Genomic DNA, 27,468 nt, shown 5'->3' on the forward strand with positions numbered 1-27,468 from the left:
GCGGGCGTGTCAGCCTCGTCTATATAGCCGACGTCGATATCAACTTCTTTGGATTAAGGTGCATGGTACAAATTCCCCCTTGCTTCACCCAGGGAGCTTTGTGCTGCTCCAAGAAACGCCGCCGCTAAGTAAAGGATTCGACCCATCTCTGGGACCAGGAGGATGTCCAAAAGTATGTAGCCCAGTAGAAAAACGAGTTGATGAAGTCATATCTTCATATATGGCACAAGAGGATAAGATCCCCCTTCACTTCTTATTCATATTCACTTTGACCGAGAGAGACCTGAAGGCGACAAGCGTAGGCACAGAAGGCCATGGCCGGCGAGATACGGATGAATCAATAACCACCAGGAGGGCATCGTTCAGCATATCGAACCTTTGTCATGTACACCAACAATGAAAGCTGTATGATGGTTAACGAAGGAGTGGCAAGCAGGCAAAATACTACTAGTACGTCGTAGGTACTAAACTACCATCAACTGGTCGCCTGTACCGCTGCGGGACATGAGCCAGGTAATATTCAAGTAACGTCACGTATAAGGAATGACGATGGGATATCGATATTCCGGGGCTATCCTCGATGTAGGCTAGTGCATATTGCTATCCCGGTTCGAGAAAGCCCGGAGTAACTATATCTACATGTAGCTAGCTGCTAGGGTGCTTAAATGGAAGCGATAAGGTGTACTAGTAGTAGTACCTCCTCGCGTTTGATTGTACCGAGTCAGCCAATGGTCACCCATCTGACTCGTGACCCCATCTTGATGAATCATTGATTTCATCATGCGACAACTCCCCGGACTCTAGTATATAAAAATCATATTGTAATTTTTGCAGATATTTTTATCTTGAGAGGAAGCAAAAAAAAAAAAGAACATCGAAAAAAAAAGTCAAGAAAATTGAAAAAGAAAGTTCCGATCTATCGACTTCGAGTCTTCACCTCGCGATTATTAATAGCGTCGAGAAGGTCACTAGCTCCGTCTCAGGATTTGGCGACGGAGTTATTACCATTTCTCCGTGCCAGGAATGACTGTTCGCCGCCGCAATGGTGCCCAATAGCCATCCACCAATGGACGGACACAGATTTGCTGACGAGAGGCAACCTCCATTCAAAGGATGGATTACTTCCCCTTCCTCCCCGTGCAGCAAGCGGCAAACCCACATGGGGCTTAAGAAAAGGTGTGGGGAAAAGCCGCAGAGCTGCAGGGCCGATCCCCGTTGCCGGTTTCGCACTAAGCCGATTCTCTCTGAATACAGCGGCTGTGATTGGTGAGCTGTGGCGTTATCGGGTGGCAATGATTGGTGGATTCAGCTGAGTCATGACGGTCCGGATATTCATTTTAATTCGAATCGGGTTAAAGCCCCAGGGATTGGGAACGATGGCTCTGCTGCAGCAAAGATTCCTTGTTCACCATGGTCGTCGTTGGTCGACATTAATATCTGCAAGTATGACTGGGTCGGATAACCATTAGATAACATTTACCGAGGGAAAGGCCATCCTGCGATTCCAAATTCAAAATTCAGACCTTCAACGCTTTTCTTTTTGGGCGCCCCGATCCACCCCGGGGCTTTTCAGTACGTAATATGAAAAGACGAGGTCGGCAAGAAGCATGATCGCGACCCAATCAGCTGGGCCAGGCTTATCTCTGGTCGTCAGTGCCAATGAAGTTCATTTCACCATCAAGCAGGAACCAGAGCGACGGGCGAACATGACGTCCAACAACCGTGTATTCTGTTACGTGTGGGAAATCCTTCGTATGGAGAGTTCCGGAATGGGTGTCGCTGATCCAAACCATCTTTCATGATTTCTCTTATTGATCCTGATGACTACCACCGAAGCACGGCAGATGGACTTCATCTGGGTATACGATTCTATTACTTGATCAGATTTCGCCTTCCGTCACCCTCTCGGACGAACCCTCTTTACTTACTCCCTGCATCTCCCCCTTCGTCTACTTCTCGATTTTCTTCACCCTCTCTCTCTTTTCGTTGTTCTCTCAGATTCAGGAATCCAGTTTGGAATCATTAGTGGATCGGATACCTTTTAGATGTGTTGATCGCGCGGACACGGTCCACTTTGCTGATATTGCGTGCTGCGAGAGAGAAACTCTGATACTATCAATTTTCTCATTCCAATTATAAGATTATCTTTTATCATTGACCATTATCAGTGATTTGATTCGCCTTTTGGATTCAATTATTTGATTTTCTTTGTCCACAAGCCAATCCCCCCCCCCAACCCCCAGATATCTGATATTGAATTACTGGTGACGATTATCTTTGGGCCTCCGGTTCCGCTCCCCGTTTGCTGTACTTACTTCCCTTCCCCGACGTATCACCACTGCCCATTGCACCACGACATCTGGAAAGGAAGACTGCCTTCCCTTCAACTTGTCTTCTGATAAGCTTCTCCGCTACCGTTCGCACGTCCATTCAACCATTCCATTTTTAGTCGTCGACCATTGGTGGGCTCGTGGTCGATCGTCAGCCGGGCCTCACGGACGTGTGTACCTAGAAACACTAGATTCCTTCGTCGCCTCCAGACCGTCCTGAACCCCAGATAACCCAGTATCTTGGGGATCCTGGTCTGTGTCCCAGCTATTGCGGAGCTCCTTGGCGGAGTCCCCGACTGTCCCGGCTCCGTTACGTGACTGATTTCCCCTTTCGAGCCGTATCACGCTCTTATTCGTGAGAGATTATCTCCTATCTCTCGATCTCACCCTGCCCATTATCTATCTCTCTCCGTGCCCTTGTTGCCAGACTCCTTGCTGAATGGCTGCCGTTATCACGTTGCAGTCCTCGACGACTGCGCCGGCAGCTTCTGCTGCTTCGTTCCAGCCGTCAGACCAACTACTTCGATCTCGGGTACAAAACCAACCGTCTCACCAACCAACCGCCACGCCTCTTTCGCCTTCCACATCCATTGCTGCCTTACCCCGAGTGCCTGGACCAGCTCGGGATGGGCAAAGTTGTGACGCCTGTCTGCGCAGAAAGAGTCGGTGTGCCATGAACGAAATGGTCAATAAATGCTACTCGTGCGATTTTCATCGTCAAGATTGCACATTTACCCTCTCCGTGACGAGTCTCCCGAGTCCGGCGGAGGTCCAGTCCAAAAAGCGAAAGCTAGATGACATTGTCCTGGATGATGTAGAATCGCCCAAGAGGTATGGATTGCCCCAGCCTTAAGTGGGCATCGAAGGCCGATCTCGGACGTCATATAGATAGACCTGGAGACACTAATCCTTTTCCCGCTGACAGACCTTCGACCAACCCCCCGGTTTCCAAAATTAACCTTGCCCATTCGCCATTGAACATCCAAGCCCGGATCACAGCAGGGTATTGCTATCAGCGAACCCAACACATCGGCTTGACCACCGACTTGGAACCCGCCCTCCTCGAATTTCTCCCCTTGGACCAGAACCACGAAGGCATCATTGCGTCGTCCCGTGTACGAAAGTTCGGTGACGACGGTACCTTTATGCGGATGGTTAACACCTTGTCCCATGCGGACTCCCCGCAATCTGCCTCCCTAGATGCCATTGAGAGCCTAGTTGCCCCCTATGGCTCCACTTTGATTGATAAGTTTTTCGAACATATTCACCCAACCTTCCCCATTCTTATGGAAGATTCGTTTCGTCACTCTTACCGCGCTCGACAAGGCCTGTCGCCGCTTTTACTGTCCGCTGTCTACGTGCTAGCATTGAAATTTGTGGATGTGGGACCGGCTTCCCAGTCCGTACGACGACCAGATGCTGCTCGTCTGGAGAGCACGGCCTTGAAGCTACTAATCGAGTCTCTGCCCTATGCATCTATCTCCACCATCCAAGCGGGCGTGCTCCTGATGGAGAAGTCTACGATTGCCACACACGCGTTGAACGCGCAATTGGTCACCGCCGGCTTCGAGCTAGGGCTCCATCAGGATTGTTCTGGATGGCGGATGGAGACCTGGGAGAAGGGTCTCCGGAAACGTCTTGCCTGGGCATTGTATATGCAGGACAAGTGGTCCGCGTTGGTGCATGGTCGTCCGTCCCATATCGTATCCTTTAACTGGACGGTACAAGATCTAGTCGAACAAGATTTCGCCGAGGCATTCCCAACCCATGACTCTCAGGACGACGACTCCGTGGGTCACGGTCCCCTCTATTTCTGTCACATGGTCGCCTTAACGACGATCCTCTCCGACATCTTGGATCGCTTTTACACCTTGCGTGCGATCGAAGAGTTCAAAGCCGCCGGTGGCAACCGGACGCGTATGATCTTGGAACGCGCCAAACCAGCGCAGATCCGGCTAAAGGAATGGTTCGGACGTCTACCGGCCGAGCTGAAAATGGAGTCTGGCGGGGACCTTTTTGAAGTTATCAACGAGGACAATGCCCGTAACGGCGCCTTGCACCTGTCCTACTTCGCCACAGAAATCACTCTCCACCGCTGTATTGTCCGGTCTCTCTCCCCCAATACCGCCGATGCCTATTTGTCGCATATCTGCCGCTCTGCCGCCAAAACACGATTGATCTCGGCCATGGACTTCGTGAATCGGCTTCGCCCGCCGCATCTGAGGTCGTTCTGGCCCGCCGCATCGCGGACTAACTTCGCTCTGATCGGATCCTTCGGGGTCCTCCTTCGCATCACATCCCCAACCAAAGAGGAAGCAGAGTTCTATCGTCTCCGGCTCTGCGAGTACCGCTGGACGCTGAGCGTCAGCAAGAAGAACGCCGAGTTCATGGAGTTCGCTCTGGACAGCCTGGACAACGCCAACACGCTCGATCAGCATGTGCCCGAGAAACCGGGCATCGACGAGCTGATGACTAGCGCGGCCAAGCCGACCGTGACTCAACCCCATCCAGGCACAGCCACGCAGTTGGAAAACACGATTCTGGGAATGGATCACGGAAACGACAGTGGACGCGGGGGCACTTCGTCTGTTATATCAGGCCTAGCCTCTCCAGCAACATCAGTCAGCGGGGACAGTCTCCACGACGATGCAATCCCACCATTATAATCACCTTTTTACACCTACCTCCTTTTCCCTCCCTCACATAATCGTCGGACTTTAGCACCACCGACACCCCACGAATACCGTGTTGATGCATTGATGACCTCTTCCTGTTCTGTTATTAGATGTTGGGCGTACTGCGAGGTCTGGTTATCGATTGATACCTCTTGTTTTATTTTCTCTTGATGATCAACTGTTTGATTATGATCACATATCCCTGGATGGATGAATGGCTCTTTCAGCAAAGCTTGTACATATGGGATCAGGTTATGATGGATATAGACTGGATGGCGATCGGATAGATAGCATGAATTATGAGCATATTAATAGCCACACGAGCCATAATACATGTAAAAAGCAGACCTAGAGAGGTATGTCATGGTAGATAAACTACGATGGGGGGGGCTATCTCACAGAAGTATATTGGATAATCCATGTGCGAAGTTTCGCAAAAGCACGTCATCACATCATAGGCTAGCGACGGAACATACCTCCCTCACCTCCCCAACGAGATTGTGTCACTACCGCTCTCTTATTGCCAATTGATCACCTCATACACGGGCGGACAGAGAGAAGTTTCACTTTCTAATATGACCACCACTTCATTGAATACTAACGCAATAGTTATCACAACCCCAGAAAGTACGAAAAATCATTCCCCCCATTTCCGAACGCAAAATCCTCCAATATCGTCGGGTCAACTAGATTAGCCAGAATCTCAGCCCGGGTATCAGGCTGAGCGTCTTGGTTAAAGAGCGAGAAAAAGAAATCCCCGTCTTCGCCCTGTGACCCCAACGGGGCCATATCCGTCCGGGTATGGACACTCTGGTCGTCATTTGCCTCTAGGCTCGATGAGTCGATGTTGGTGTCGGCATGAGGGGGTAAGACAGGTACAGCGGATACTGCTCGACGCCTTGCGACACAGGCGCGGGCTACGTCGAGGACTTCACGGATCATCTCGGAGCAGCGGCGAGCGACGACGATGTTGGTCATTGAGTCGAAGATTTCGAGGCTTTTCTCGACGTCCTTGAGCAGCTCTTCCTCGCTTATACCTGGGAAGCCGGAGAGGATTAGGTGGAGGAGGATCATGGCTCCGTAGAGGGCGTAGGTTGTGTTGTACCACCTTTTTTTTTTTGGTACTGTTAGTTTGGCAGGTTGGTAGAAGTGGAAGCGGTGGGATTGATTACCAGGTTCGTATGTAGATTCTGTGTAGGAATGATTCATATTGCATTTGGATGCTGGCTCTTGCTGCTGTTAGGCAGATATGGCCGTGCTGGAGTAGGTTGGGTGATTCGGTGATACATGTTGATGCTGCCAGGAAGGGACGATGTATGAGTATCCGCGTATTGTAGAATCCTGGAGGTAGATTGTACTTAAGTAGGTTGTTCCTGGGTGATTGTTGTTTGAAAGCTATCAAGGAGCACTTACTCAGTCGTAAGACTAATTTCTGCTTGAACGCCCACTCTGAATCGTTGAGCGAGGCAACGTCTACGTTGAGAAAGGAGGGTAGGTTGGATTTCCACTCCTCTAATTTATTATCAAGGCTCATTGCAATCTGCGACATCTCGCTCGTATGGCGTTTCGGTGAATGGTAGAGCAGATGAGACGCCTCTGACATGATCTGCGCTAAAGCTACCATGACCGGTATCATGCTACGTCGTCCTCCTCTGCCTCGGGGTCATGACTGCCACAGTTATTTGCCTATTGCTACATTGTGAGTTTTTGGTCTCTTATGGCTCGTTTTGATCGGAGCCTATACCCTTAATGGAGGTACAGTGACCTGGTAATGGTCAAGCTGCTTCATGCTATCCAGCCTCCCCGAGGAACAGCACATTTCGCTTCATTGCATATTAGTAGTATACCCTGATTGTGTTTCTGAGAGACTCACACTTCATGTGAGTATATGCACCTATATAACTTAGTTCTGAGACGCGAAAAGGACAACCAGGCGAGTACTCACCACCAGGTGCGTCGGCCTTCTTTGCGTATGCTTGGAGGCAGAGAGGACATTCCAGATGCCAATCCAATTGCAATTGCTGTTCTAACTGCCATTCCGCTATACATGAAGCAGCTGTGAGGCCGTAAAGCGTTCTGACAGAATATGCTCTAGCCATGTCCTAGTTAGATAAGAAATCAATCAAGCACAACAAACACTCGACTCACTAGGAGCAAGAGAGTCTGGGCACTCTCTAGGGAGCAGCTCTCGAATATATCCCCAAGGGCTTGTTTTGTAATGCCAAAGTAGAAATCAGCAAAATCCAAGGCTGACGGCTTCCCTGCAAAACTGTATTTTTGTCCGTCAGCCGAACAACTAGAATAATGATCCAGAAGAGAAGTCTCATTAGGGCTGGCATTGATGGCACCCAGGGCAACCACGGCGAAATATAAGCCTTTGAACTTCGATGTCCGACGGCAGAATGCTCTTCGTTTCGAAGCTACGAAAGCTTCTTGTTCGCACCTTCGCATGAAAGCATTTTTACACAACATAGGGTGTATATAATGTTTGTTTGAAAAGTAGCTGCCGATGAAGATCTTCTCAATTTCAAGTTGTGCCTCGTCGGAGAGCTCATCGATAGCTAGCGCCACTGCATCTTCATTGTCCATCCCTCAGAGCCGGTTAGATTAGGGCCAGGTTGCCGTTAACACAAGTATTTTGTACTCACCAGCGATAGTTCGAGGCGGGATTCTTTGGTCCCCAACGGCTGAGGATCGTCTATTTCCATCATCCTCAGGCCGCCCGTTGATCTGAGGTGGGGAGGTACTAGGATAACCTGGATTGTAAAGTAGGTTAACTATAGACAGCTGGGCCGCCCTCGTCGCAGGCTTTGCGTTTGCCGGTTCCTTGTCCACCGTCGGGTGAAGTGCTTGTTGAGGTGAGACATATTTCATACTCGATGGCTGGTCTGGCGCCAGACGACAGCCCTCTTCCGGAAGATTAGAAGACATATTCTCGGGTATGTTCGATGTTCTGGCTTCTGCCTGATTGCGAGCTCGCGCATATAGATTTCCAAAAAAGGCGAGATTCGAGGAGTTGCCATAGAATTCCGTGCCGTTGGTGTGTAAGTTGATTCCGCTTAGGCCGTCTCTAGATGTTGAATCATACACCTCCGGGGTGGTTCCTATAGTTACTCACTCAGTATGAGCTCTCTTTGAATAAACCTCATAAGGATGTAACATCTCACCGTCGAAGACATCATTCTCGTGTTTGGAACTAGGACGTCTGGCTGATGTAGCATTGCGGTTGATAGCTGTACGGGGTGCACGAGCTGCTTCTCCTGCAAGGAGATCCAGAGTACCACGGTGCTGCGAGGTCAATTGCTTGGGTGAACTCACTTCTGGCCACGGAGATGGCCGAGCATGATCTGCAGGTGCCCTAGCGATATCGAAATGATTGTAAGGTCTTGAAGGCCAGAAAGGTATAGGGGACAAATGCTAACCTTTGCACTCCCCTGGCTTGGGCATGTCTTTTAACTATTGGTGTTGAGCTTTCATTTTGACCAGAAGCTCTGTAAACACAGTCAAGTGCGTGATCTATGGTCTGCGTTAGCAGATTGTCCCTGGCAAGGTGCATTCAATTCTTGGACTGTCCTAGCACGATCAAGAGGGGCAGCTTACAAGCACAGTAGGAGCATGGCTTTGCTTGGTCACACTATCATGACGCAATCAGCCCAGGTATCCATGACAGGGGAGTTCTAGTATACTAGCAGCGGTTGATTGGAAAATAAGGATACAGTACTTTCGTCTTGCGAACGCGACAGGTCTCGCAGGCACGTGAAGCACGTGGATGCCGTCGACGTGATGCGCGCAATTTTGCAGTTATCGCCTCGCCTCTGTTCATTATAAGTTTCGTTATACAGTCCGCTGGACGAGATTTTCATTAAGTGGTGGGTGCTCGAGATGATTGAATGGGCTCCACACTAACCTAGAATTTAGATTTAATTTATTTTCCCCGCCGAACCGATCGCCACCAGACAGCCAAGGAAGCTCTACACTTAGTAGCTATCTGGGGGTACGATGGGTCCGGGGTTGTCTTTCAAATATTTATATGTATAACCACGAGAATCTGGCCAGCCTTCAAGTATGGCCTTCGTCTACAGTAGTGCTTCCTGAACGATTACAATTATGCTCTGCACCTTAGCACACATTACTGGACGACCCAGTCGGCTCAATTAACATCATATATCAGCTCCTAGCTATCAAAGGATCAGGAAGGTTTTGATTTTGAAGGCTGTCTCAATTAGTCCTCCGTCTCTACAACTGGCACACGCATTCAACCAACGAATGGTGCATTGAACCGATACCTCATAGCGATGTCGCCTGGATGAATCGGCTGTCGATCATTTTGGACTATAAATTCTCTAGCCGTGTCCCTTTACCAAATATATCTAAGATACTAATCGTTGCTAGTTCGTTTCCAGGATATGCATGAACCTCCGACGGATTCCCTACAACCACACCCGTTCCGACGGGTACTCTTATAACGGCATATCCACCAATGGGTGAAATAAAAGCTATCTTGTTGTTCCCAATCCATCTATTTGCTCTATAACGAGTTTGATAATTGAAGCATACCTCTGGGGATCAAGTAACAACAAACTCGATTGATCTTGTAGTATGACATCTATGATCTGGTTGATTCGGAGTATCATAGCTACGGCCTGTGTAGGCGCTCGTTATGAATCAAGAAACATCAAGAACACCAATAAATAGCATACAATAAGCCGAAAATGAATATCTATAGCTCAAACTGGAGACATAGTATATAAGAAGTTCCACATGCGCGTATCTTTACATATCGGCGTTATCACCTTCATACAACCGATAAGACAATTGGACCTCTCCTATCTTATCCGCTGGGGGAAATAGATAGATAACCGATCACTAATTGACCCGACTAGTTGGGAACCTTACTTCATGATTTCAGTAACAACCTTCCTGAAGAGCGTCAGATTCAGTCTATAGAACACCTAATCAGGAAGGCGAACTCACACTGTGGCCGAGATCAAGATCCGACTCGGGTAGGGTTCCCCGACATACGACACTTTCCCCACATCTCCCCTCTTCTGGGGGGAGATCCTTCGAATGAAATTCGTATAGATATGGTCTAAACCTCGCATATTACCTAACAGACCGTTCGATCCCGAGAATAAGCGTGGAATATGGAGGCGGACGATATCCGAGTTCCGTCGGATAGGACGGAACAGCACGACTATAGACGTTGAATGACGCCGTGGAGATGGTAAGCTTATCAGATGATGCACTGCTTCTTATCAAACCGGTAAGCAGTGCGGAGTAGGGGGATTTATAAGACGTTGATGTCTGGTGATATACCATCACTGCTCAATCAATCACTTGTTCAGTACTAATCCTACCTAGCGTCAATACATATAATTACTATATCTTTTTCTAAGTTTGGTTATAGCTTGCGTTATCGAACTAATAATCTACAAATGGGATGGGACCAAGACGCACTCAGGGCCCAATTCTGCCATGCGCTTTCGGAAATGTACAAGAGCGAGGTCCCCCTCTATGGTGATCTCGTAGATCTCGTCTGGAAGGCAGATGCCGAAGCCATCAACACCAGTCAGAAACAAGGAACCGCAGCGATTGACCCGGACGAGATCTTGCCGTTGCGAAACCGGGTCGAAAGACATGGGGCCATCCGGCTGGGTACCGCATACGAACTCTCCACGATTCGTCGTATGTTTGCAATCATGGGCATGTTTCCTGTGGGGTACTACGACCTGAGTGCTGCCGGATTTCCGATGCATGCTACTGCTTTTCGTCCCTGGACAAAGGAAGCGTTATCCAAACACCCGTTTCGAGTGTTCACGACGGTTCTACGTATGGAGTTGTTGACGGAGAAGACCCGAGAGCTGGCGCAAAGAGCTCTACAGCAAAGGAATATCTTTACGGATCGTTTAGTCGCTCTCATTGAGCTGGCTGAGAATCAAGGTCAGCTTAGTCCGACGGAGTGCAGAGAGTTTATCGTGGAAGGACTAGAGACGTTCCGGTGGCATTCCAAGGCCACTGTGACAATGGAGGAATATCAGACTCTAAAAGCTGAGCATCCACTGATTGCGGATGTTGTTTCCTTTCCCAGTTGTCATATTAACCATCTCACGCCTCGGACGATCGATATTGATCTAGTGCAGAAACTGATGCAGGACTATGGCATGCCGGCAAAGGAACGCATTGAAGGTCCCCCGCGACGACAGTGTCCGATCTTGCTCCGTCAGACAAGCTTCAAAGCATTGGAGGAGACTGTTTACTTCCGAGATACCCATGATGCTTATGTGCAAGGATCACATACAGCTCGGTTTGGAGAGGTTGAGCAGCGCGGATACGCTTTGACACGAAAAGGCCGCCAGCTTTACGACACAATATTGTCACGGGTCAATACCGAGTCTGCTGAGAGACGTGTCAGTGCTTCTGAATATGAAAGCCTCCTGGTAAAATATTTCAAGGGGTTCCCGGACGACATGGCTCAGTTGCAGTCTCAGCAGCTGGCGTATTTTTGTTACCATTTAACGCCACACAGTCAAGAACCCGCGCAACTCGATCTGCAAGGGGGGAATGTGACCTTGGAACAGTTACTCAAGAATAATATTATCGAGTATGAGCCCGTCACGTATGAGGACTTTCTACCCTTGTCCGCCGGAGGTATCTTCAATTCGAATTTAGGAAGCACGTCCCAATCAAAACAGCTTGTCATGGAAGCTGAAGCGGATTTGGATGGATTCCAACGTATGCTGGGGACGTCTATAATGGATGAGTTCCATCTCTATGCACAAATACAGCAGAGCAGCTTGGAAAACTGTCGGAAGCAATTGGGATTGGATGTGATTCTAGAGTAAGAGTACTTCAGAATGTGGCCACTAGACTTAGTTCATACCATTCCAATGTAAAGACGATAGTAGCGTCGCTCGCTCAACATCTCAGCGATAAGCAGTGGTTGATCATCGATGTGATCACTAATTCTCCGGTCGAAAACTATCGACGGATCCGCGTCACCGAACTGGCCAGAATCAAGGTCACTTGACGAAGCGTGCTTTCCTCCTTCAAAGGCCGGGGCGGAAATTAATCAAAGTCACTGGAATGAAGGCGTTCGGAACAAAGGAGAATGTGCCATCGGTTCCAAGTTGTGTCACCACAACAACAAAGTTCGACACTATGAGGTCTACAAATTTGGTCTACAAAGAGATTATAGAAGACTAAATTTTGGACTATTTCCACACCCGCGAAGAAAAGTCGGGCCGTTCATTGTCTATAGTCGTTCTCTGGGTCTCTTTGCTCTCTCACCGCAATTGCAGACGAGCCCTAAATCCTTCCCGATGTGATCCGTCAAGCCTCAAAAGTTATTCGCCTCCACTATGAACCCTCAACTAACGACGCGCATTTACTCAATAACGAGCAACTCAGCCTGCATAAACTATCGAGCTATATGGTTTTATATTTCCAATAATTGTATCTTACAATCCGACGTTTCCTCAGTGCTGGCTGACACAACACTGCCACCTTTATTCTCCCATGAGAGAAAAACACATATCCTTTGGATATTAAACCTGACTGACAGACGGCTATGTCAATCTTACTTTGTAAACACTTTGCTATCTGCTGATATCTATATATATACCGTCAGCATGACTGCTTTTAGTAACAGACGCCATTTATAGTCCTACAATGCTTCAGGTGGTTTACTCCAGTCAGATTATAACGGGCCCTTGCATGGCTGCTATGTCTCGGACTGTATGGTTAAAAGTTTATAAAAAAAAATATCGTATGCTTGGGCCCCAAAATCGGAAGATTGGGGCTTGTCCAGTATTATCTAAATGTAAGAGTATATCTAGGAGCATTCCTCTCTCAAGTCCGGTAGGTATTCTCGATCATCTGGCAAGTCTTTGGTCTCTTCGGGCGAACCTAATATCCTCATTTCATTACAATGCGTTTATCTCTCGTAGGCTTTGTAGCCACGGCATATGCACAATTTGGCCCTCAGGCCAACCTCGACAGTTATGAGAAGCTAGGGCCGCTCTTGGGGAGCTCCTTCGGTGTCCCCGGAGCCGACGCGACCTTCGACTATGTGGTCGTGGGAGGTGGAACAGCTGGTCTGACTATTGCCAGTCGCCTGTCCCAGCGTGGGTCTAACCAGAGTGTTGCTGTCGTGGAGGCCGGCGGATTCTATGAAGTTGACAATGGCAATCTTTCTGTCGTCCCGGGCTATTGTACCTACTTCACAGGGTGGTCCCCCGACAACTACCAGCCGCTTGTCGACTGGGGCATTACCACTGAGCCACAGCCGGGGACCAGCAATCGCGCCCATCACTATCCACGTGGGAAGACCCTCGGGGGCAGTTCGGCCAGGAATTACATGCTGTATCAACGGCCTACATCAGACAGCATGCAGAAATGGGCAGATGAGGTAGGTGACCAGAGCTATACCTTTGCCAACATGCTCCCCTTCTTCAAGAAGTCTGGTCACTATACGCCTCCCGATCAAGCTGCCTATGCCGATATGTCCAACACTCAGGCCACAGATGCGTTCAGCCCTTCTGGGGGACCTCTTCAGATATCGTTCAGCAATGAAGTCGATCAATTTGGCACTTATGCGCGCAAAGCGTTTGTTGGTCTCGGTATGGACCAGATTGATGGGTTCAATAGTGGCAAGCTATTGGGGTCTGCGTATGCAACATCAACAATTGACCCGAAGAATGCACACCGTTCGTCATCCGAGTCCAGCTTCCTGCAAGCCGCCCTCAATGACGGCGCGGATTTGATGGTGTATAAGAACACCTTGGGACAAAAGATTCTCTTTGATTCAAACAATGTCGCTACCGGTGTTGAAGTCTCAACAGGTGGGACATTTGGCACCAGACCAGTTAACTTCACGTTAACCGCTCGCAAAGAAGTGATCCTGTCTGCAGGAGCGCTTCAATCTCCTCAGCTATTGATGGTCTCTGGGGTCGGTCCATGCGATGAATTCTCCGAATTCGGCATCCCTTGCATTAGCAACTTGCCAGGCGTCGGCAAGAACATGCAAGACCACGTAATGTTTGGGTCTTCGCACCGTGTGAATGCTCAAACAGCCTCTGCATTCAGCAACCAAACACTCGTAGAGCAATTCACGCAGCAATACCTCCAGAATGCCTCGGGGCCGCTCTCAATCTTCTCATCCAGTTACTATGGTTGGGAGAAGCTCCCAGAGCCGTACCGTTCCCAGCTATCAAATCAGTCAATCCAAGCCCTCGCTGCTGTTCCAAACGACTGGCCTGAAATTGAATTGCTTACCGTCGCTGCTTATCTTGGCGACGGCAGCAGCAGGAATACTGTCGATCCAGCGGATGGCTATAACTACGGCACGATCGCCACAGCTCTCGTTGCACCGCAATCTCGCGGGACGATCTCCCTGGCAGGACCAGATATGAACATCCTGCCCGTCGTTGACCCCCAGTGGTTGGTTGATCCCACGGACATGGAGCTAGCAATCCAAGGGTTCAAACGCGGTCGAGAGGTGTGGGAGAAGCTCGCTGAATTAGGGGTTGCCGATCCGGTAGAGCACTACCCAGGGACCAATGTCACGACTGATGAGCAAATTCGCGAGTTCATCAGCCGTACTTCAACGACTGTTTACCATGTCTCGGGTACCTGTAAGATGGGCCGCCAGGAGGATCCCATGGCCGTTCTGGATAGTGATGCGCGAGTATACGGCGTACAGGGTCTGCGTGTCGTCGATGCAAGTAGCTTTCCTTTCCTACCACCAGGACACCCTCAGTCGGTGGTATACGCTCTTGCAGAGAAGATTGCAGACGAGATTTTGAGCGCGCAGTAACGTTATGCCCTTTGAATTTTTAGACTGCACATATGGCGTTCGGTTGTATATGATTTGTATATTATTATATTATTGTCAGACCTAGTAATGATTAATTGATGTCCTTGGTTCATAATGTTGGAGCGAAAGTACTATCAATGTATGGCACACCACTTACTGTTGAACAGATTCTCTATCGCAACAACACTTCTCGGCTCGAGTTAAACATTCAAATTCCAATATAGAATACAATACAATGCACTATCCAATGTGCACAAAATCTATCTGTACATGTTGCCTCAATGCCCAATAAACAGATATCGAACAAGACCAAAAGATCATCGTGGTCCATCCAGCCGTAGCCTGAAGTGCTGAAACTCCAATGCAAATGTTTTCTCTACCCCTCCCCATCCTCCATTATTCATATCGAGTATCCTTCGAATGGAGAACCCACTTATGCCTTGACTTCCACATCCTGTCCATCCTCGACAACAACAGCACCCTCCTCCAGTAACTCCTCCGCAGTCTTCACTTTGACATCCATGACCCTCAGCAGGGTATACCGATGCTTGCTGCGCACCTTTCTCACGTGTCGCTGTCTGCGCTTCGTCTTCTCCTTCACCCGCAATGGCTCCGAATCCACTCCCATAACACGCATTCGGCACTCAAACAGCCGCTCATCGATGTACGGTGCCCCCTTGAGCGTAAACTCGCGAGATCCCAGAACAGACGCCCGGTTGAAACGAATGACATCCCCGGGCTTCACCTTGGGCATCAAGAAAGGGAGACGGAGGTGGTCACCTTCAGTGAGAAGGTAGGGGTTGTCGTGGAGGTGAGCAGTGATGTAGTGTGGCTTTTGAGTCGTCAGGTACGGCAACTTCTCGAGAAGGGATTTGGTCACTTTTAACGGGGAGGTGAAGGTCGGAGCACGGGGAGTTTGGAAGTTGGGATGGTATTCGACGGTGTGGAGGTGGATGGTTGTTGGCTGGGTGTGCTGGTCTGAGCGCGGGGGTTTGCGCTTAGTGGTTCTGAGGGCTGCTCAGGGTGTGATTGCGAGGTCGTGGTCGTCGTGGATGCTTGACGCAGACAGGCCCCGAAGGTGGTGTTGAGAGGCCGGGCGGACTGCTCGAATGGCAGTGCGAAGGCTCTGGCGAGCGCCGTTCGGGAAAACATTTCTGTGGTTGTTGCAGAATTTTTGGCCGCCTCGTAATCCTGTACTTGTTTTTCCGGATTGGAAAAGACAAGACTAATGTCGCAATGGACGTGGTGGACAGTTCTTGTATCAGTCCGAACTTGAGGCCGCGAGAAATTCCAGTGGATCCCGATGTGGTTAGGCACGTGATGTGGCTGGTGCCAACGTTTTCTATGGCGATTGAGACTGATAGATTGGTTCTGAAATTGCAGGAGAGAAATGGGATTGATGGCTATATTGCTAAGAAAATAGAATAAAGTACATGTATTCAACTGGGTCTGCTGCATAGGAAGTTCTCTTGTTTGGAAGAGTGAAGTTTATGTCGGTCTGTATATCACGTGATTTATCGATACCAAGCCACTCTATCCGTGCATCGAACTTTTTCTACATCTCCGCCAACAGAGTTGATAATATCGGACCATCCCAACCCATTGGTTTCTATTAATCATGGTACGTTTATGACCTCCCAGATATGTCTAGATCGCTCAGCCGCCCATTAAAATGTCCCGAGTCACTCGAGCGCCGCTCTGGAAGACTTTGATAATGGATACTGGTAACTAACATTTCTTCCCAACTACAGCCTCAGAACGAGTTCGTCTTCCTGCCTCAGTCAACTGTTCTCCGTCACCCCAACACCATATACTGACCACTCCCAGGTATATCGAGCGCTGGCAAAAGCAGCACGGAAAGCGTCTTGACCATGACGAGCGAGTCCGCAAGCGCCAAGCCCGTGAAGTCCACCAGCAATCCAAGGATGCCCAGAACTTGCGTGGTCTGAGGGCCAAGCTGTACCAGCAGAAGCGCCATGCCGAGAAGATCCAGATGAGGAAGCGCATCAAGGCGCAGGAGGAGAAGAATGTCAAGTCTTCCGCGCCCGACGAGCCATCCAAGACGCCTTTGCCCCAGTATCTGCTCGACCGTTCCCAGGCCACCAATGCCAAGGCACTTTCCAGCGCTATCAAGGATAAGCGTAAGGAACAGGCCGCCAAGTTCGCGGTGCCTCTGCCTAAGGTCAAGGGTATCAGTGAGGAGGAGATGTTCAAGGTTGTCAACACCGGAAAGAAGACGCATAAGAAGTCCTGGAAGAGAATGATCACGAAGCCCACTTTCGTCGGCAATGACTTCACCCGTGTGAACCCCAAGCGTGAACGTTTCATCAGACCCATGGGTTTGCGTTATAAGAAGGCCAACGTCACACAGTATGTTCTTCCCTCCTTTGCAAGGAATTGTTGCTGATGGTTATTCCTATTTAGCCCCGAGCTGGGAGTCACTGTTCAACTACCCATTATTTCGGTTAAGAAGAACCCCCAGAACCCACTGTACACTTCTCTGGGTGTTTTGACCAAGGGAACGGTATGTTCTGCTTCTGTCCCGCCTTCCGATGAAATGCTTGCTAACCCTAAGAAAGATTGTCGAAGTGAACGTTTCGGAACTAGGCCTGGTAACAACCAGTGGACGCGTTGTCTGGGGTAAATACGCACAGATCAGTAACGTAAATATGCCTGGAACTTGTTTGAAAGGAGCAATCCGATATGCTAATCGTCTATCTAGAACCCTGAAAACGACGGCTGCGTCAACGCGTATGTTTCCCCAGCCTTGCTGCCCTTTTGACTACTTAGATTGCTAACTTTCGGTCCACAGTGTTCTCCTCGTTTAATCATTCTACGGTCGACGTTCATGAATCAGCCCTACCACTTACATTCTTCATCTTCGATACCATCTGATGTCATAGAATTTTTGTCTTTGGCTTTCCGTTCTTCCCTTACTCGCCGGCGGCGTTCGAGGCGCGCAATGTGTCATTTATCAAAAGTATCGTCTTGATCCATATCCGATTGCAATTGTATTGGAACATCATTCGCTGCAGTATATCTTCGTAGGCCTATTCTTTAGGTTATCAGTTCACGTACAGCCAGCTTTTCTATTGTGGCTCCACTCGACGGCCCAGTGGTTAGATAGATCCTTGCCAGGCAGCAAACAAGGGTACCGACCAGTCGGGCTGGCCACGTCGCCTGTTCGCTTCCATAGCTGTCCTATCCAGTATAAAGAAGCAATCTCCCAACCAGGCTAAGCGCTGAGATCCAGCACTACCCTCGCCACGCTCCTACTCAGCACGTGAGTCGTATACCCTTGCTCGCTAGTAGCAGCCAGGGTCAAGCCTGCTGCTTCCCAACGTATTAAACTCTTCATTTCCTTGCAAAATCCCTTTCCTCCCATCTCTCTTTCTTGATCAGCCCTCTTTTACTCTTCATCTTTTCCCCCCTCTAGGGCTAACTACACCACTCTATAAGATCATCACCTACTCCAACTCCAACATGAAACTCCTTACCTACCTCTCCCTCCTCCTCGGCATCTCCACAACTACCGCCCTCGCCGCTCTCCGCCCAGACGCAACCCCCGACGAGGTCGCCGCGGCGGAAGCCGAGTGCGGATCCCTGGGCGTGATGAGGATTGACCCGGCAGAGCTGCCCGAGGGCGTTACGATGGCCGACGTCCGCATGTGCGCCGAGCATCCCCTCGGCCCCGGGGCATACCCGGGTCCCGGTCCTGGGGCTTTCGCCAAGTTCCGTCAGTTCTTACCGAGTTGGGTGTTTTGAGAGGACGGCCCGGGAGCTGGGTCGAGACCCTGTAGGCAGTCCGGTTCTGGTTGCCTGTGCTGTGCGGTGGGAGCAGCCATTTTGGGAATAGAACTCTGGGAAATGTATGGTGTCGTTTAATGTTGATTGTTGGAAACAAGCTTGATTGATATAGTCTAGTTGGAGGATAATATTCAGATATGACAAATGTGTAACATCAACGATAATAGATAGTATTCATTACAGACCGATTATGTCGAGCTCTGAGGGCAAAGATTAGGGCTATAGTGTGTACAGGAACACAGGTTGAACTTGCGTATACTATCTGATATCTTTGTGGTTTAGTTTTTGATCAGATGCAAGTATATATTTCTTCACGTCGCCGACACATATGGCACTTTGGCAGATACCTCACCGCCTGTATTCCCCCACTCGAAAGGGACATACCAAGAGCTAATACCTCGAGTAGAGTATGCTTATACTAGCGTGAATGAGGCTACTTGGATGTGGTTGTATTGCGGGGCAGTGCCGATGGGGATTTATAAGTAACAAGAGATCTGTTGTGTAGGTAGGTCACGTATTACCCACACTAAAAAGCTCTTCGAGATAACACACAAGGTTATATTTGAATGAATGCTATTATATTCCAAGTATACTCAAACTCCCAACCCACGCTGAATTTACAGCTTCCAATGCATCCATGAGTGACAAAAGATCCATATACAATGCCCAAACGTGTCCTCAAAACACCAAGTCCGTGTACCCAAAAGGTAATATTATAGATCCAAGAAGTGCAAAACAAAGGAAATACTCCACGCTGGGCGGAACCAGTCCAATAGGCAGGCATGAACGCCGGATCGTCGGATCATTCAGGATATCAAACAAGAAATATTCGAGGGCCAACATAAAACAAAAGAAATTAGTCGAGTCAAGTGTCATCATGCGTTCTCTTCCAATGCTGCTTTGATCTTTGCAAAAAATCCAGCAGGCCAAGCCGCGAGTTCTTCCTCCTTGGGGATGCCGCGCACCTTGCAGTGATTTACTACATTCACCAAAATCCTGTTGAGCATTTCCTGGGTGACGGGAACAGCTCCTTCAAGTTGCGCCTCAGGGTATAAGAATGGGTCCCTCTGAGCCAGGAGTTGATCCACGGTCGGTCGTAATGTCTGATCACGTTGCAAGCACCCCTTCAACGTCCGGATCAGTCCTGGGGGTATGAGCGCTCCTCCAACTCCAAAGGCGGGGAAATCAATCTTGACATTTGGATTGGGGATGGCCAAGATGCGCTCATAGTATTTGGCGATCTTTGCAAAAGGAGGCTGGCCATACACCATCTTATAGAGAATACAACCCAAGCTCCAGACGTCGCTCGGCTTACCAAGCTTCATCACTTTTCCAACGCTTGCCGGCAACCCGAGCGAGGCGTTCGAATCAACCAAAGCTTCTGGTGACATATAGTTTGGCGTACCAACTTGCTGTTCACGGTGTACGTTGACCGTATTGTCCTGGATGGCGTTCGCGATTCCGAAGTCGATCAGTTTCAGCCTCCCTTGTACAAGAAGGAAGTTTGCGGGCTTCAAGTCCGAATGAACAATGTTGTAGTTATGGACTGCTTGAACACACTCCAGCATCTCCTTCCAGTAATACCGAGTAAAGTTGATATCAAAAACAGCATCCTCGGCGTTGAGTCGGTATGTCAGTATCTTCTCTAGATCAGACTCTCCAATTTCCATGAGTACGCTGAGAGTATGTTTGTCGGAGTTCAACTCCCAGTCAAACAAGCGTACGACACGGTCCAGGTTTTCCAATTTCTTGAGTAGGTCAATTTCTCCCTTGTAGCCAGCCAATGTTACGGGATCGACATCCTCCAAGTTCACCCGTTTTAGGGCAAAAATCTTGTAGTTCTCAGCCATTACTCTATACACGCGCGAACTTCCGCCTCGGCCAATGCAGTCTAATCGCGTGAAGGGTTTGTGATTAACCGATACTTGATTGCGCTTTTTGCGGGATGAGGATGCGGTAGCCGCACCTCCTGTTGCTGTAGCAGTCTCAAGTACGGACATCTTTGGGGGGGGAGGGGCCGGTCTATGTGGGGTATTGTTGCTTCGAGTCGATAGGATCTTTCTGGGTGAATTTCCAGCTGGCGTTTCTAGGTTTTCTTTCCTTTCGTCCCCATGAGTCATTGAGAGCTTTTCTGGTTTGTCAAGCAAGTTAAACCCCTGTTGTTTCACACGTTTGAAGGTCGGTGGAGGCTCGTTCTCTTGATCGCGAGCTGCAGGTAGTGTGGGCGGAGGGGGGACTTTGAAAACAGGTTGATCCCTCGCGCTTGAAGGTTTGGATGATGACGCCTCTGATGATGAGCCAGGTGTCGATTTCGAGTATGACCCATAAGACTTGGGTGAAGAGGACCTCGAAAAGGGGCCCTCAGTCGCTGAAGTACCAGCAGCTTCATACGATCGATATCCTTCCGATCTATGTGGCGGGCTGGGTTCTGTTGCCCATGACACTTTGGGCGACGATGGTTTTGTCGTGCTTTTGTAATGATAGTCATCATTGTCATAGTTTCCATCAGGGTTTGACTCTTTGTAATTGTCTGGATCGTTGTTTTCTTCACTTTGCCGACGGAGTACGCCTCTTCTCGCTGGTCCATTCAGAAATGTTCCTGTAAGCCTTCCTACCCTTTTCACACGAAGCGAACTATGAATGCCCACATCCTCTCCATTCCGACTCCGCAATACAGACGCGGTGCCCAGACGTGGTGCGTAATCATCTTCATATTTTGCTCTCCTTCCATCTTCGAGGCGACTTGCGCTATCGTGTTCTTCAACAGAGCTCCTATCAGCCGATCGCCGTTGGGAGGGCGATATAGACGCGGGGGATCGCGTGCCACTACGTGAGCCAGGGATGCGAACACTGCGATGCCTTGGAGCTGGCGTAACGAAATCATGCGAACTTCCCCTCGCTTCAGAGTCGGCATCCTCACCGCCTGAAACATGCGATCCTTCTCTTCGAAACCTTGCGCTGCTGGTCAAGCCAGGTCCAATGCGAACAACCCGAGGCGCCGGGCTCCCAGTCGACCGGTCGTTGGGAGATGCTGTGCGGGAGTGCCTCTCTTGGCTCGTTGATGCTGAAGCTACGCGATCGCTCTGATAACGATCACTTTGGCCATTTTGGCGTAGGCGAGGAGATATGTCTAACCCATCTTCATCAAGCAAGGCTTTGACGGAAGCACTGAATTTGGGTTCTGGAACCTCGTCATCGGAGCTATCGCCGGCAGAGTAACGCTTGGACATTGATAGTTCATTGCGTCTAGGTGCGGCCGAATTCTGTAATTCCGGTGACGTGCGCCTGGAGCCGGTGCGAGACCCCGAGGCGCGGGACATTTGTCGGGATGACGGCTGTCGATGGAGACTACCCGTATATGCTGCGGAGAGGGAGTTAGTGGAAGCCATCATAGCGATTCAAAGCGAGGCCACATGGACGCGTCCGCCAATGCGTCGGTCCCGCTGCCCAAAAAGTACAGGTAGGCGTTGGCCGCCAGGTTGTCGACTTTTACTTGTTGTGTATACCGGGCGGAGATCAACGTACTCGAAGAAACAACGTTACGGGAGGCTGGGGAGCGGGTATTATATCACGTGATGTGGTGTTGCCACGGCAATGGTGGGATGACAACAAAGCATGGCCTTCATTTGCTGCAGTTGTACATACACATTCACATCCATGTATCTTCTACATCATGTAGATACATCATAATCTACTTCTTGACTGGGCGTTTTGTTCCCTCACGAGTCATAGAACCGCTTCTATTTTGTCAAACATAGTGTATTCAAGTAGGACTGGGCATGGTTTATATGTCACGCCAAGTTACACCTGCTTCCTCAAATAAAGTACTTGAATTTTGCCACTACAATAGGTTGAGTATGGCTCTACCATAAATTTACTCGCTTTTTCTGAGTTTCGGGAGTCAAACGTCAAAACAACCCTATTTAGATTAAATTTCATCTGAAACTCACCCTAAAACCTTCTCGGACGTGTTCTCGACGACCATGGATATCTCTACGTAATATGTTCGCTGCACACAGGAGGTTTAGCATGGAGCTAACACTCCAGGGGTGAAGCAGTAGTGCTGACTGCCCAACGCATGGCCGATTTCTTAGCTGCAAGTCAATTACCTAACTATCCTTGCTACATACAACTAAACTACTAGCTAACGTAGATATCACGAGTACGGAGTACTGTTCATGCATATGTCTAATTAAACAATCATACGATGGTTACTTTACCCTCAGGTAAGTGGACATACTTACGGCCAGTCTCGGCTTTCCTTCGGGAGCAATGGAAGTGATAGGTCCAATGAACATGTAGTAGTAGTTATCTTGTCTGTATAGTTGCCGGAGTTATTAACCGGTCGTGATTTGGTAATTGGAGATTCCCCAAGATAATGCAGCGTAGTATCCCGACATTGACCAAATGTCGGCATTTCCATGGGTTCGGAGAATTCTCTGCTACACCATACATGTTCGATGCATAAAGGGAAGGGTGCGCACAGAGTACATATACTAGTAGCATTAATCAGAGCTGGATACCACCGTGTTCAGGTACACTACTCTGTACATACGGAGTACATTGTTTTTCAATGTGTCGAGTTTGAATGTGTAAAGTACGGAGTACAATCTAAATAGACCTGCATCTGACATAGATCACCTGAGGGTCACCTGCTTCGAAAAGCTAGAATGAACCTGACTAGTCGTCATCCAAGGATCTTTCCGACCTTCTTCTCCTGGCATCCAAGAAATTCCCTCCGTCACAGGAACTTTAGCTGATAAGGTTACAACCTTGAAGAACCTCTTGTCAACCATGACCGAACTCAGTTAATATGCCGAGATACGGATGTTAAAGTTTTCAAGGTTTCTTAGAATAGAGGGAAGAACGAGAGGGATCCAGTCCTAGCTGCAGGTGATGAAACTGCGAACCCTCCGCGAGTCCTCCACTTTTGTTACAGAGTCGAACAAACGCTTGACTGAGCGCGATCTGAGCCTGGTTCCCATCGGTTAAGGCGGCCAAATGGGGCAGCTCAGGCCACTCAGAGGGGTGTGGGGCCTTAGGAACCAAGGCCACAAAAGCACATGAACGCATGGATCCAGGAACGCCCTTACTTGGGTAATGATCTCCAAAGGCAGGCTATCGAGAGGATTAGCATTCAACTATTCTGGACTATGTCGGTGAATATGGCCTGGACCGCTGTAGGTCTCCTTTATCCTCGACAATTGTGAGTCTCTTCCACACTATCGGTTTCCTTCGACTCTCAACCACGAGTACGGGGAATTCCTGTTTTTGAGGTCTCGACGTCGACCAATGCTGGGAGGGTGAAGCAAGCCAAGACTCTTACTAGTCTCCAGCGCCGCCGTCTTTGGTCCCTGACTAGTGCCCAAACTGGTAAGTCCATTCCACAATTTTCAGCTACACTCATGACCCTCAAGGAGACGGGGTTCTTTCTTCTTACGTGACTCCGTACGGGGAATCCTTTCGAAAGGAACTGACCTAGCTTTCACGGCGCCCACTCAACCCTAGGCCTTTTTTTTGTTTTTCCTTTTCTTTTCTAATGACGGTGTTCATTCCTTCCCTGGAGAATACAGTTGCTGCTATAATTGATCAGTGTCGTATTGACTAACACTCGCGATGATTCGATAGGCTCATAAGATCATATCTACTTTTTACTTCATCATATTTGTATGTACTGCGTATGTACACCCGGGAGGAAAACCCGGTGATTTGCATCCGAACTCCCCCTCTCAGCAGGCGGTGTTTAAGCTTTATGCAACACATTAAATTTATATGAAGCACTCTAATACTGCATTGACCATGACGCTTTCCTGTCTCTCTATGGCCTTCTGCGTATCCAATCGCCGACGTATCTTGACTAGGACTGAACGAACCTCACGTCTTATGGTGCCTCGAGTCAATCAAAAGCTTATAGAGCAACACTCCGAGGGCAAAACACCGGTTGTGGTGATCATCCATGGGTCGACTCGGGGGTGGACCAGTTCTACGATTATCGTTTTCCTTGCCAAAAGGAGAGTGGGTGATCTTTCATTATTGGTCAATGTCAACAGAAAAGCCGCAGTATTCCGTATTCTCTTGACACTGCTTGCTGCTAGCCAACCCCTGGAGCAAGTTACTACACAGTACTATCTACGGCACAATATTATTATTTTTTTTCTCTTTCTCGTTTTCTTTTTTACCCTTCTCCAACGCTTCCTTCTAGTGCATGAACTCCACCTGAGTCCACCATTGATTTTTGATTTTTTTCTTTTCTTTTGAATTTCTGTTCTTTCCTCCGACTTCCGTCGACTCGTAATCTCCTACTCCCATGTTTCGGCGCTAATATGCTTTGAATGATTGAATCAATGGCTTCATCGTACTAGTTCATTTTTAGAACAGCCTGGGCCGAGGAATTGATTGAAAGGGCCTTTGGTCTGTGATCAGTACTATCCCACAGACTGCCGGGCTCTGGCGAATGCTGCGCAAGCTACCGAAGTATAGCCTGTGATCCAGACTGGCGACCCGCATGGTTCGGATTTCGAGTTAGCGAACCCCGTTGCCTGAAATAGTTTTCTCGTCCTGCTTGGTGTGTTTCGAAGGTTTCCACATTTGACGTTAGCTCAGTGCCATTTGCTTTCCCACTGGCAGTTAGGGATCCACCCGGCTAACTTGGCCTTGAAGATCCGGCACGATCACAGATACTCCAGTTACTCCCACTCTCCCAGGGGCCGTGTGCTAACTTCCAATGAGGGAAAACCGGGCTGGGGTGTGGTCTCCATCGCACAAGGTAGTAGTAACCATGGAAGCAGACGCCTCAGGGGTATATAAACCCCAGCGAAGATCACCTCTCTCTGGACATCAAGCCTTCGTCAATCGCTTCATTTGGTCTCTTCAGTCGGGGCCTGCCTTTCATTTTTTCTGTTTGATATTGTTCTTTCTTTTTACCAGTCTGTCGTTAACAAACTTTGGCTGCTAACAGCCAGTCTTTTCTTTGATATTTTCTGCTTTCCTTCAAGAAGTCATCCGCCGACGTCTTCCTGGACTTGCATTCCACATTCGTTGCTATTCTAGCATAATGCGTGCTAACAACCTTCTGTTGCTCGCCGGCCTGGCGAGCTCCGTCGCTGCTTACCCCGCCGATATCGAGAGCCGTACTCTTGGCCCCCTTCTGGAAGGTATTGGCAAGGGTATTGTCGTTATTGGTGAGGGTGTTGGACAGGAGATTGGGGATGTCACCAAGGGCTTGGCCGACTTGATCAGCCTCCTCTTCGGTGGCAGCAGTGCTCACACCACAGTAACCATCCTCGAGGGAATCAGCGCTCAGGCAGCCGCGGCCCTCCAAGGTGGTGCTTTGGGATGCACTGCTGGTACTATTCATGCCGACGCACGTGCAGAGTTGGTGGCATGGCTCCAGGCTCATGCTGAGTTCGATGCCTCCTTGAAGGCAGCCCTCGTGGCCTGGGCCCAGGGCGGAGCCTCTGCCACCTTGTCCGTGGATGTTTGTGCTGGACTGTCATTGTTCATCCCCACTTGTGCCGACATTGCCGCTAAGGGTGATCTGTATGTGACCCTTGACGGTATCTTCTCCGCAACCGATCTTTCTGCCGAAGTTGTGCTCAGCGCTTCGGCTCAGTCTTCCCTGTCTACCTTCCTCTCTGGACACCTTGGTGTTGGTCTTGATGTCGACATCAGGGCTGGTCTTGGCCTCTGTGCTGGCGGCGGTCTTGTTGCCGATCTGGCCGCAGATGTTAAGGCTGCCCTGAAGGTTTGGCTTTCTGGCTCAGAGTGCACCTTGAGCCATTCGTTGAAGGTCTCTGTTCTGGCCTGGTTGGAGGGTAAGATCGAAACCGGTGTCGTCTCCATTGGCTCTCTTCCTTCTGGTGGTTTGGCAACTATCTCCGCTGGTGCTGCTATTGGCAGCCTCGTCGAAGAGTCTGGAATTCTGGTTGCCAGTGCTCAAGCTTCCCTCTCTGCCTTCCTCCAGGCCGACATTGCTGCTGACCTTGAGGTTGAGATCCTCACGGCCCTCAAGGCTTGTGCTAAGGGTGGCCTCGCTGCTGATCTCAGCGTCGAAGTCCGTACCGCTTTGGCTATCTGGCTCTCTGGCTCCAGCTGCCGTCTTGGTGCCGAACTTAAGTCTGTTGTTCTGTTCTGGCTTACCTTTGCTGTTTCTGCCGATGTCGCAGTTGATGTGAGCGGTGGTCTTCTCACTGATATCACTTCTTTCCTCACCGGAACTGTTGACACCCTTATCGGCACCAACCTCCGTGGTGTGATCTCCGTTCTCATCTCTGGCCAGAGCCTCGTCTCCATTTCCATCGACGCTCGTGCTCAGCTCGCTGCCGTCTGTGGTGGTGCTGCTGGTGTTGAGATTGACACTCAGATTATCCTCATCCTCATTCAGTGGCTTTCTGGCTGCGACACTGGGTCTGGCGCCCACATTCGCCCCCCTACTTCCGGCTCCGTTGTTCCCAGCATTCCCGCTTCTACGCCTGTTGCCTCTACTCCCGCTGCCTCAACTCCTGTTGTGCCGACTCCTGTCCCCACCAGTGCCGGTGCCACTGGAAGCAACGTTCCTTCCGTGCCCGCTGGCTCTGCCACTACCGGTGTTACTTCTGGTGTCAGCTCCGGCTCTGTTATCCCTACTCCTAGCGGCCCGGCTCCCAGCGATGAGGCCAGCAGCACTCCCTGCGATACCATTACTTCTGAGACCGTCATTGGCAGCGCCACCACTGAATATCCTTCCAGCCCTGTCCCCACTGATGTCAGCCCTACCGGTTCTGAGTCTGTGAGCGTTCCTGCTGTTCCTACTCCCAGCGGCCCTGCTTCTAGCGGCCCTGCCCCCAGTGACGAGGCCAGCAGC

General features: G+C 49.6%; 9 protein-coding genes across 9 annotated transcripts; 6 read left to right on the top strand and 3 right to left on the bottom strand.

Moving 5' to 3' along the window:
* Window positions 1–2,769: 2,769 nt before the first annotated feature.
* ANOM_008170 (putative C6 transcription factor (OTam)) lies at window positions 2,770–4,996 on the top strand (the record flags this gene model as incomplete). Its single annotated transcript, XM_015553426.1, has 2 exons — window positions 2,770–3,161; window positions 3,256–4,996. 2 exons carry the CDS (start codon window positions 2,770–2,772, stop codon window positions 4,994–4,996), a joined length of 2,133 nt encoding a protein of 710 aa, XP_015405290.1.
* A 621-nt stretch (window positions 4,997–5,617) lies between these two features.
* Window positions 5,618–8,452, bottom strand: ANOM_008171 (fungal specific transcription factor domain-containing protein; the record flags this gene model as incomplete). The annotated part of the gene is made up of 10 exons (XM_015553427.1): window positions 5,618–6,113; window positions 6,178–6,346; window positions 6,419–6,611; window positions 6,750–6,828; window positions 6,879–6,899; window positions 6,951–7,096; window positions 7,154–7,596; window positions 7,654–8,109; window positions 8,173–8,352; window positions 8,428–8,452. The coding sequence occupies 10 exons, from the start codon at window positions 8,450–8,452 to the stop codon at window positions 5,618–5,620; spliced, it is 2,208 nt and encodes a 735-aa protein (XP_015405289.1).
* A 1,988-nt stretch (window positions 8,453–10,440) lies between these two features.
* ANOM_008172 (VOC family protein) lies at window positions 10,441–11,847 on the top strand (the record flags this gene model as incomplete). The annotated part of the gene is made up of 1 exon (XM_015553428.1): window positions 10,441–11,847. One exon carries the CDS (start codon window positions 10,441–10,443, stop codon window positions 11,845–11,847), a length of 1,407 nt encoding a protein of 468 aa, XP_015405288.1.
* Window positions 11,848–12,932: 1,085 nt separating this feature from the next.
* On the top strand, window positions 12,933–14,819 carry ANOM_008173 (GMC family oxidoreductase; the record flags this gene model as incomplete). Its single annotated transcript, XM_015553429.1, has 1 exon — window positions 12,933–14,819. The coding sequence occupies one exon, from the start codon at window positions 12,933–12,935 to the stop codon at window positions 14,817–14,819; it is 1,887 nt and encodes a 628-aa protein (XP_015405287.1).
* Window positions 14,820–15,252: 433 nt separating this feature from the next.
* ANOM_008174 (mitochondrial 54S ribosomal protein bL21m) lies at window positions 15,253–15,971 on the bottom strand (the record flags this gene model as incomplete). The annotated part of the gene is made up of 2 exons (XM_015553430.1): window positions 15,253–15,833; window positions 15,887–15,971. The coding sequence occupies 2 exons, from the start codon at window positions 15,969–15,971 to the stop codon at window positions 15,253–15,255; spliced, it is 666 nt and encodes a 221-aa protein (XP_015405286.1).
* Window positions 15,972–16,647: 676 nt separating this feature from the next.
* On the top strand, window positions 16,648–17,847 carry ANOM_008175 (rRNA-processing protein NSA2; the record flags this gene model as incomplete). Its single annotated transcript, XM_015553431.1, has 5 exons — window positions 16,648–17,189; window positions 17,244–17,343; window positions 17,399–17,482; window positions 17,542–17,570; window positions 17,632–17,847. Coding segments are annotated over 5 exons (771 nt in total), but the record flags the coding sequence as incomplete, so codon positions are not given.
* A 455-nt stretch (window positions 17,848–18,302) lies between these two features.
* Window positions 18,303–18,675, top strand: ANOM_008176 (uncharacterized protein; the record flags this gene model as incomplete). The annotated part of the gene is made up of 2 exons (XM_015553432.1): window positions 18,303–18,555; window positions 18,620–18,675. The coding sequence occupies 2 exons, from the start codon at window positions 18,303–18,305 to the stop codon at window positions 18,673–18,675; spliced, it is 309 nt and encodes a 102-aa protein (XP_015405284.1).
* An 826-nt stretch (window positions 18,676–19,501) lies between these two features.
* On the bottom strand, window positions 19,502–22,018 carry ANOM_008177 (serine/threonine/tyrosine protein kinase MPS1; the record flags this gene model as incomplete). The annotated part of the gene is made up of 1 exon (XM_015553433.1): window positions 19,502–22,018. One exon carries the CDS (start codon window positions 22,016–22,018, stop codon window positions 19,502–19,504), a length of 2,517 nt encoding a protein of 838 aa, XP_015405283.1.
* A 3,662-nt stretch (window positions 22,019–25,680) lies between these two features.
* On the top strand, window positions 25,681–27,468 carry ANOM_008178 (putative cell wall protein; the record flags this gene model as incomplete). Its single annotated transcript, XM_015553434.1, has 1 exon — window positions 25,681–27,468. A coding segment is annotated over one exon (1,788 nt), but the record flags the coding sequence as incomplete, so codon positions are not given.

This window comes from Aspergillus nomiae (assembly GCF_001204775.2).
Source record: "Aspergillus nomiae NRRL 13137 chromosome Unknown contig00212, whole genome shotgun sequence".
Lineage (NCBI taxonomy): Eukaryota > Fungi > Ascomycota > Eurotiomycetes > Eurotiales > Aspergillaceae > Aspergillus > Aspergillus nomiae.